Source organism: Acanthisitta chloris, unplaced genomic scaffold, assembly GCF_000695815.1.
Source record: "Acanthisitta chloris isolate BGI_N310 unplaced genomic scaffold, ASM69581v1 scaffold4221, whole genome shotgun sequence".
NCBI lineage: Eukaryota > Metazoa > Chordata > Aves > Passeriformes > Acanthisittidae > Acanthisitta > Acanthisitta chloris.
The window spans coordinates 32628-42893 of record NW_008655337.1 but is presented as its reverse complement, the minus strand read 5'-3'; the positions used below and the strand labels follow the sequence as shown (position 1 = coordinate 42893).

The window sequence follows — 10266 nt, the reverse complement described above, 5'->3', positions numbered from 1 at the left end:
TCCTGCAGAGTGCCATATCAGGATCCAACTTATCACGCATGAAATAGTTCTTTTCTTTCATCTCTGATCTGAGAGTTTGCCCCTTAATTAAGTATATATTAGCCATATAAGGGATATTCCATACTCCTCTGTTAAAAAAAGGAAAAAAGTCAACACAAATACAAATAGTTTTAAGCTATGAAACTAATTTGTTGTCTATTCTATCAAATCTGCATCTCTGAATTTTTTGCTGAGAAGACTAAGCAAGTTTCAAGGAGAAGCTGAAAGTTTCCCAAGACGTTTGACAAACTACATCTGGACATTGTAGACATCTGAAACATAGGCGTAGCCAGTAATTCAAGTTTTGTGAAGTATTGTTTTAAAAATATAGAAAGGTCAAATTCTAAAGTGCTTAACTACAAATGTACTTCATGTTTCCACACTTAAGGCAATTGGTCAAACTCTTTTATAGCATTATTCTACACAATCAGATAGAGAAAGTAATTATAAAAGAGATTCTTAAACAAGTTGAAAAACTTCACTGAGACTTCACACAGCTGGGCTGACCTCCTCACACAAATAAATACCCATGAACCACAGTGGGCTACGTGTTTATGTGAGTTGAGCCAATATCAACACAAATGCATTGCTTTCACAGTGCTCACTCTGCACATTTCCTCCCTCTCAGCACCACGAGTGCCTCTTTCAGTGCAGCTGAAAAGAAGCCAGTTCTATTCAAGCAATCTGTCCTTTTTGTACTTCCATAGCAATGGAAAAGTATCACCACATGGGAAAGTCAAGCTTGGAATAACTTACATCACATTCATTTAGAGGAATTTTGTCTTTGACAAAAGTATTGCTGAAGAGGTCCTTAAGATATAGCTGACATAATACACATATAGCTGTTCTGTTGATTGTTGCATTTATCAAATGACTTTGTCATCTCTTTGGGGCAAATGCTTAATCATCCTTTGGCTGAGGTTCCAGGGATATAGAGCTTTGGGTTTGCTATTTGTTTGCCCTGCCTTTTGCTGTATTATGCACTGCTAGACTAACCAGACACAAATCAAGCAGGTACTAGTAATGACTGTCCAGTACTGACACCAGCTCATCATGTTAAGTAGTTCGCTTTTTTTTTTTATGACTGTCCAGTACTGACACCAGCTCATCATGTTAAGTAGTTTGCTTTTTTTTTCCCCCCCCAAGCTGTGAATGGGAAAAAACAAATGCATTTCTATGAAATAAAAAACACACAATCTCTAATCTAAGCTCTTCAACAATAATACCATATTCTTACATTTTCATACAATATGATGCTAATAACCATACTGTGTGCCTTGACTTTTAACAATTAGCTTACAATTACTTACACTCTGTTCCCTTGGACAATATCAACATAATCTTCTGATCGAGCATAATAGCCATCTGGGCTCAAAGCACCCCAGAAATTGGACCAAAGCTTCCCATGCCGAGTTACAAGTGGAGCAATTATCTTTCTGTGAAGTGACATATTAAATAAGAAATATGAAACTCTTAAGCATTTGATATTCATATCAGGAATTGCTATTTGAGAGGAACAAAATGATTTGTGAATTGTTGGCCTCCAAGCCCATTATGAACTATGCCAATCAAATACCACAGATAAACAAAGATCTAACACTGCAGGAACAGACTGGACCTTATTTACACTAGACAAGCCCCAGAGAATCCTTTCAAGCTAGAGAAAATTCTAAAAAATAAGAGATATACTACACCTGTTCTGTTCTATCAGTATTCTTAAAGTTTTTGGGTTTGTCAGCACAACATCTGCATCTATGCTTAAGTAATATTCACATGCTTTATCCTGGCGACAAAGGTCCCTAAAAAGATAAGAAAGAATGGTTAACTTGCATACATCCAGAAAAAATTAAATCACAAACAACAAAATAAACAAAAGATAAAAAACCCCACACCATAATTAAGTACTCTCTAACTCACTGCATTAAAAACCCTCTGCAACATAGTATTGTAAAGAAAGGTGAATTTAGATTAGTGTGATAAACTAAAAGGTTTGAATACATGAATGAGATGCCTAATATTTTTCTTTTAACAAACCAAGTGACCTCTAACCTTTACCAAGTTCAGTAAAACCTACTACACAATGTCCTAAATAAAAAAAATGAGGTGAGAGGATCATGCCACTAATGTATATAGCTGGATATCAGTACAGTCACTTAATAGTAAAGTATCACCTTATTAATTAGCAAATATCTCCTCCTCCTCTAGCAAATATCTGATGTGGCTGAATTGCTGTCTTTGGAAAAGATTCTACAGATTTGACCAGCTGATCTGAACAGTAATTGAAACCATATGGAGTATTTAAGACAAAGTATCAAGAGAAATATCTTTAAAGACCCTTTTTTAGTCTTTTTGCACAATAGCAACATGGTTGGTAAAGAGCATTATAGAGCAATTGCACAGGCAGTGAATGAAATTAGAAACAGTAATTGAATTTGTTCATACATTATTTTAATCAGTTGTGCTTTTGATCTCAGAAGAATAAGCTATTTGTATAGATTTCTACTCCTTCAAGAGAAAGCTTTCACCAAGAAGAAAACACATACTACTGTAAATATAAAAGATACAAACATAGTCTATGTTTCTGGCAGAATGCACTTGCTACACCAACACCCAGCAGAGTGAATTCAGCTTTCCTATGCCAGCAGAATAGTAGGAAATTATAGCAAATCAAATATACTTTCAGAGAAAGTGGAATATTTCCTCAAGTCAATACTACACCAGTAGCTTTCCATCATGCAGGTGATATTGATTTTTTTCTATTTTTCCTATTTTGATTCCATCATACCAGCTTGAACCATTAAAATTATTTTACTTTAATGCTTCAAGATATCTATAAACACTGCTTTAGTTTAAGTTCCACTTGATTTGATTGTTTGTGACTGTTTTCTGCAAAGGCAAAGATCTCTGTCACTTCAGAAGATCTGACAAATGATGGATGTGACAGGTTGCATACAAGTCAAGGGAACTGCTGGCCTGGCCTCCTGCCTGCTCTTCCTACACTACCTAGCATTAAATCTTCCATAAAGATTACTGCATATCAACACCTTTCCTTTCAGAAAAAGGTGTTTGGGTCTTTTTGTTCAAACTTTCTTCTGTTCAAAGGACTTTAGAGGTATGACATTGTAGGAATCACAGTAGAAGGTAGAGTTGGTTTTTTATTTCATAAATTTAAGCAATCCTTCCTCTTCAAGCTTGATCACTCAAAATGTGGTAATGATTAGAGTAAAATTTTTTAAAAAACCAAATGTCAGATATAGTCTTCCCACTATTTAGAGGTATGACATTGTAGGAATCACAGTAGAAGGTAGAGTTGGTTTTTTATTTCATAAATTTAAGCAATCCTTCCTCTTCAAGCTTGATCACTCAAAATGTGGTAATGATTAGAGTAAAATTTTTAAAAGACCCAAATGTCAGATATAGTCTTCCCACTGCTGCTGAAGTCACTGTGTTTGGACACACTCCCCCAGTTGAAATCTTTGCTCAGTCTCTGGTTTTGCCTTAACTGACATATCCTTCACTGACAGTTTTCTATCTCATGTATGCATTATTTTATGGCAGAAATTCCTTAATTAGCACTTTTCGAGCATAATTGTCCTCATTGAAATCAGCAGGTTTTATTTTGGCCATAATATGGTCCTGTAATTAAGTCTTTACTGCATTTTCAATTATGAACTTATTCTGAACACAATTCATGTACAGCTTTATCATTAGCATAATTACAATTATTAATAGTAACCTGACTTTAATATTGCACTTGGCATTAGATGGTAAATTTCTTTATCCTTATTCTAATGAAGAAAATAAACCTGAGACACCAACAGACTCAATACCAGTCTAAGATTTCAGCCACAACACTGCCCAGCACCTCCCTAAAAGCAGATAAGACTTTTGCTGCTAATGAAAATATGAATGGAATTAATGTTTTTAATTATGAAAATGTGATAAATGAAGTCAAACAGATTTATATTTAGTTGCAGGTAAATGTGTCTGGAAAATTAATTACATCATAGCAACTTCTGCCTTTTGGTTTTGCCTCCCACTCCTCCTTAAATCCAGAATCAGATAATTCTATTAGAACTCGTCCCATGTACTTAGGTGCTAGAAATCCTCCTCTTCTCCATTCACATAGTAATCCAAACCATGAAATACTAAATTAAATGTTTTGATTTGAAGTCACACTCATTCATTCAGTAATCTATTGAGAACTCTTTGAAAGCATTAGAGCCTTACATAGTCTGGAAATTTCAAGTTTACTATTCTGGCTTATTGTTTCCTCTTATTTCTTTCTCTACAGCACTGAAGACTGGATCACCTAATAGCAAAGCTTCATGTTTAAAGCATAATTATCCTAGCATTTTCAGAAACAAGTCATCATGTCAAATGCAAAGTATAAGTTTTGCCTTGACTCTTTAAGGTCAATAACAAAAATCTCCCCAGAACACTACAGGTTTCAGAGAAAGACAATGGTAAAAGTTTCAGTCAAAGTTAATACAAGGAATCAACATATCTTCTCTTTAGGCTTTCAGTGCTGCCAAGTTGCTTTCCCAAGGAAATAAATGCAATCCTGAATATTCTCACCCTGTAAAGTATTAGATCCTTGCAGTCTATGCTAACCTCTCCAGATGTAGAAATCCCAGATTATATGTGAAACTACTTGTTATCTATATTCAGGTCACTGCAACGAGCAAGTGCTTTCTAGCAATGCTCATATGTATAATAATAGTCTTTCTAATCTAAATTCAATGGCTAAACCCTTTAATCTACTTGCTTCACATTCCACCTGATCTAACCCTAAGCTTTCCTTTCAACATTTGGTCTATGTTTTTGTACAGAACTTAAAGTCATTTCAGTGTAGTGATTAACAAAAATCTAGTAGAAGGCCAAGATTTTTTTTTGTTTTAAGTATGAAGTGAGGCTCAGCAGATCAGTTTGAAGTATTTTGCAATCAGAGCAGTGTTTGACTTCATTTACAAACCACAAGCCCATCTGGAACAGTGACCTCATCTCGAAGGTAAAGTGTCAGTGCTCTTCATCATACTTTCCACTGAGATATTCCAAGAGGATAGGTGTTTATAACAGTAAGACATATGGTCTACCCAATTTATTTACCATTGAGCCACCTTTGTTGTTTAGACATAGCTTGAACTTGAAATTAATCAAGTTATCATTTTCACATGGCTCACTTAGGTACTAGGATTCCAAATTCCAACTGGTCTTCCTTTCAGTGTAAACGTTCATTAAAATATACACATTCCCACTAAAAGGCAAGGTAATTCACATTTTTTTAAAAATTCAGGAAAAATCCTGGCCATTTCTGTTATTAATATTTTTGAGAGAGGCATTAAAAATTCAGGAAAAATCCTGGCCATATCTGTTATTTATATTTTTGACAGAGGCAAAAAAAAGAAGCAACCCCCTAAAAAAAGAGACTCTGAAGTCTTAAGTACTGGGTGGAAAAAGAATTATGGAAAACATATTTTTTACAAATAAAATGTCAGAAATTCACGAGAAATTCCCATATTTCTCAAGTCTGTTGTTGCTTTAATGTATTTAATTGTTATTTTATGTTTTCTGTCATAACAAATTCTGTAACAGCTAGCTGAAACCTCATCTGCAACTAGGCAAAACCACATATGATTATTTTTATCAAGGAAGAAAAGAACCAACTGTAAGTGCTCATATTTTATAGAAAAAGGCTGAAAAAGACAGACATGGAAATGTCATTTCAGTGTTTCAAGTGATGTATGTGCACAGAAAACATTCAGACAAGATGCAGCTAAACTTTCCATCTCTTTATTCTGCTTTGTTATCCTTTCTTTTTATTTAGATTCAGCTCACAACAAGGAAAGCTGTGCACTCCAGCTTGCCAGTGTTGTTGAATTCTAACAAGTTTTTGCAGACTGCACAATTTTGGGCCCTTTCCAACACCTATCCAACTTTCACAAGCACAGGAGAGGGCTTTCCTTGTCAAGAAGAAACAATAAAGTAAATAGAATAGAATCAGAATCATCAAAGATGGAAGAGACCTCCAAGATCAAAGTCCAACCATTAACCTGACACTCTGCTGTAACCCCCAAACCATATCCTCCAGCATCAGATCCAGATGCCTCTTAAACACTTCCAGGGATGGTGACTCTACCACCTCCCTGGGCAATATTCCAGTGCCTGAACACCCTAACAGTGAAAACATTTTTCCTTACATCTAATCTGAATCTCCCATCTGCAGGCATGGCAGAAGAGACCATCCCCCACCTCTTTCCAACCTGCTTCCAGGTAGCTGTAGAGAGCAATGAGGTCACCCCTGAGCTGCCTCTTTTCAAGGCTAAACAAACCCAATTCCCTCAGCCATTCCTCATACGATGTGTTTCCTAGACCTTTCGTGAGCCTCGTTGCCCTTTGCTAGACTCACTCCAGCACCTCAATGTCCTTTTCAAAGTGAGGGGCCCAAAACTGAAGACAGTACTCAAGCTGTGATCTCATCAATGCCAAGTACAGGGGGATGATCACTGCCCTAGTCCTGATGGCCACACTATTCTTGATACAGGCCAAGATGCCATTAGCCTCCTTGGCCATCTGTGCAGAGTGTTGGCTCATACTGAGCTGCTGTCTACTAGCACTGTCAAGTCCCTTTCTGACAAAAAACTCCCAAGCCACTCCTCCCCCAGCCTGTAGCACTGCATGGGGCTGTTGTGTCCCAAGTGCAGGACCAGCACTTTGCCTTACTGAAGCTCATGCAGTAATTCTCAGCCACTGATCAAGTCAGTCCAGGTCTCTGTAGAACTTTCCTACCCTCAAGCAGACTGACCCTCCCATCCAACTCAGTGTCATCTTTAAATTTACTGAGGATGTACTCAATCCCCATGTCCAGATCAGCAATAAAGATGTTTCAATTGAAATGCTTCAATAATTCCCTACTATGTGAATGAGAAAAGTAGACTTCGGTTTGCTGCACAGCTATGGGTGAAATTGAATAAATGTTATTTTCTCACATTCATACCAATGTAAGAGCCATTAACTGAGAACCTCATTGTGATTTATCACCAGCTTTTACTGAGCCAAAAACAAGGAAAAAAGGAGAGGTCAGGAGAAACCTGATCCAGCTCCATTATATGCTCAAAAGTATTCTGCTGAAAACAAACCAGACCTTCAATGCTTAAGTTCCCTCTCTCTGTATTAATTGAAGTCTGTTTTGCTCCTTCAAATAAATAGACTCTGTGTGAAATGTCTAAGTGAGGAGATCAAATTAATTCTAAATCTACTAGAAATTAACAGAGACACACAAAGAGCAGCTACTTTGGAAAAGGAGAGAAGAACAAGTGTTTGAGGCAGACAGAGCAAAACTATCAGTCAATAATGCAGATAGAGGCAGGGCAAAATTAATCAGAAGACTAAATATATCAATGTCTGTAAATCAAAACAATAAACATGTTTGAAGAATGACTCTTTTCAAGTTATCCCCACTGAAGGATTAGTGAGAAACTTCTGCTAGAGCACTTTGGAAGGATATTCCTGCCTCTTTGAACCACAGGAAGAAGAAATATAATTCAGTCACCTGTACACCCAGGAAAAGCTTTAACCATATGCTTACTTAAATATAATGTCACCAAAACCAACCAAACAAACAAAAAAAACCCCAAAAAAACAACCAACAACCCACAAAAAAAAACCCCAAAAACAAAGAGAAAAAAGAGTAGAGACTAGGACAACTCTGCAGTAAGTTAGCTTGAAAATATTTTGGATTTAAAATAAATAAAAATAAAGCAAATACTTTTGTTTACACATTGTCTATGCCTTCATCAGGAGACAAGATCACAGACTATTGAAATGGTCCAAACCAGAGAGGTGTTTTCATAAGGACCAACAGCTTTTAATATTAGACTGACACCATAAAATACTCAGCAGTTCACATCTTATATCTAAATCTTTTCTAACAAAAGCTCCAACTTTCACATCTTAAGATATAAAGTTGTTAGCATTTAAGATGCAAAACAATATACATGCAAGATGAAAAAAATGTTAATGTATGCATCAATATAACAGACTTACAAATGAGAACTTACATTCCCATGTTCCGGGCCTCTGCTTGACTCAGATTTTCTTCAGGTCCAACAATTTTTATATTTCTGATAATGTTCTTGGCTTTTTCCCAGAATTTCTTGATGTGCTTTTCATGGTAAACCTCCTGTAATCATGTTAACATTATTTATAGGGAATATAAACTACAAATTGCTATGAAATCATAAACATAGTGCCCAACACATTGTATTCTAACCTAAATAAACAGATGCCAAATAGTATTAGAAAACAGTCCAGTATCTATCAGTCATTAAAATGAAGCTCTTCTGTCCAAAATTTTAGCAAAATAATCCAACACATCAGCATTATTAATCAAAGCTGTACAATGATGTGAGGTTCACAGACTGTTTATTTTTCCAGGGTATTTCTGTTACGATCTTTAAAACCCATCCTACAACCTCAGTGGAATAGAGGGGGGTTTTTATGCCATTCCAGAATCACTTTAGAGAGGGAACTGCCAACTGTATCAAAGTGTGCAGGCACAGACATTGTTACTTTTAAATATAGTCTCTCTGATTGCATCTTTAATTTCTATTTACCCTACCTCTAATTTACGAGATCTCAGCTGCACACAATACTTCCAAAATTGTGATCTCACTGTGGCTTTTGCCTGTTATGGCTGATATTAAAATAATTAACATATTGGGTAGGGTTTTTCCTCCCACATTTCACCTTTAACATTCCCTAACAAATGCTTTAAAGACAAGATCTACTGCTATTACTCATCCCTTTTGTGCTATTATACCAGTAGTAATGCAAACTTAGGGAAAAATGATAGAAGTAAGTTTTACTCCCATTTCTCTTCCAGCTCAGTTTCTTCCAAAAGGCTTACACATCTGACACCTCACTCATTAAAATCATAGATTCACAGAATGGTTTGGGTTGGAAGGGACCTTAAATATCATCTCCTTGCAACCTTCCCAGCCATTGGCAAGGACACCCTCCCCAGACCAGGCTGCTCAAAATAGCAGAACTGACTGAAGTCACTGGTGAAGTAACAGCAACACCAGATCATTAGGTAATTAGCAAAAAGTATTTAAAAAACCTCCGACAACTTATGTTTAGTGACAATCAGAATATGTCTGAACACACCAGTCTTTCCCATGGGACCCATTAGGAGTGCCAGGAGAAACACACATGGATGGAGTATCAACAAGATGAACAGCAAATCCCAAGTCAACTATTAGATGACAGTTATTAATAAGATGCTGTAACATTTGGACAGTCCTGAAGTGTCAGACAGTTGGCCTAGATGATCATTGTAGGTACCTTCCAACTGAACTATTCTAATCTTAATCTACTGTAACATTTTATGTCAATCAGTATTTCCTCTAGAAGCTCACACTTCAAAATACATTTTTCAGCAGTAAGAGAATCTAAGCAGTTTCTTTAAATAGACTTCAGTAAGCCCTGCCACAATTTCATTGAATTTGTGTATTTTTTCCAGCTCTGCATACTAAATTCTGAAAGGTTATCTGTTCCTATACATTTTAACTATGCCCCTATACAGAATCCATATACGCCCTCGCACACTGATTCACAGAATAATTTCCAAAAATTGAAGCTTTGCACAATAATATCATCATACTCACATTGTTATGAACGAAGATACTGAGTGCCTCCCGTGGGTAGTCCAGAGTCAACAGTCTGTCTAAAAATTTAGTTAGGAAAGGAGTGGGTTGTTCAATGAAAACACCAATTTTTACTCTTGGATATTCCTAAAAAAAATGATATTTTGACACAACCAATAAGATTTGCCTCCTTTCTAAGATTAGTAATATGAAAGAGCAACTAAAGTCATGTTGTAGTAAAAACTTAGTCCACACAGCTTTCAAGCAATCAAAGCCAGCTAGCTCAAAAGAGCTATGAACCTTTTTTATTTTGACTAGCTTCACAAAATAAGCAAAGATAATGGAGTTAATATTGCTAGAAAACTCCGTGAGTTCAATAACAGAAACTGGAAGTAGAAAATAATGTATTATGTTTTTTTTTAAATTCTTACTTTTAAAAAAATACTAAAATGACAAAAAAAAAGGCATTTAAAGAAATATACCAGTAGAACAGCATGGTAAATTAATTTTTTGAAAATAACATACACACATAAGTTACATTTACAAGAAAATATAAGGAAGATCAGTTTTCCAGAAGTAA

The 10266-nt window shown here is 35.9% G+C and overlaps 1 protein-coding gene across 1 annotated transcript in view; it reads right to left on the bottom strand.

Annotated features, from left to right (window-relative positions):
* The window catches only part of PLOD2 (procollagen-lysine, 2-oxoglutarate 5-dioxygenase 2), a gene marked incomplete at its 5' end in the record, with an annotated part of 35702 nt that overhangs the window by 8842 nt on the left and 16594 nt on the right, over positions 1-10266 (bottom strand). The window contains 5 exons of the mRNA XM_009083849.1: positions 1-128; positions 1350-1475; positions 1734-1838; positions 8100-8221; positions 9708-9833. Of these exons, the coding sequence (XP_009082097.1) occupies positions 1-128; positions 1350-1475; positions 1734-1838; positions 8100-8221; positions 9708-9833 (607 nt within the window). The remainder of the gene's footprint in view (positions 129-1349; positions 1476-1733; positions 1839-8099; positions 8222-9707; positions 9834-10266) is intronic.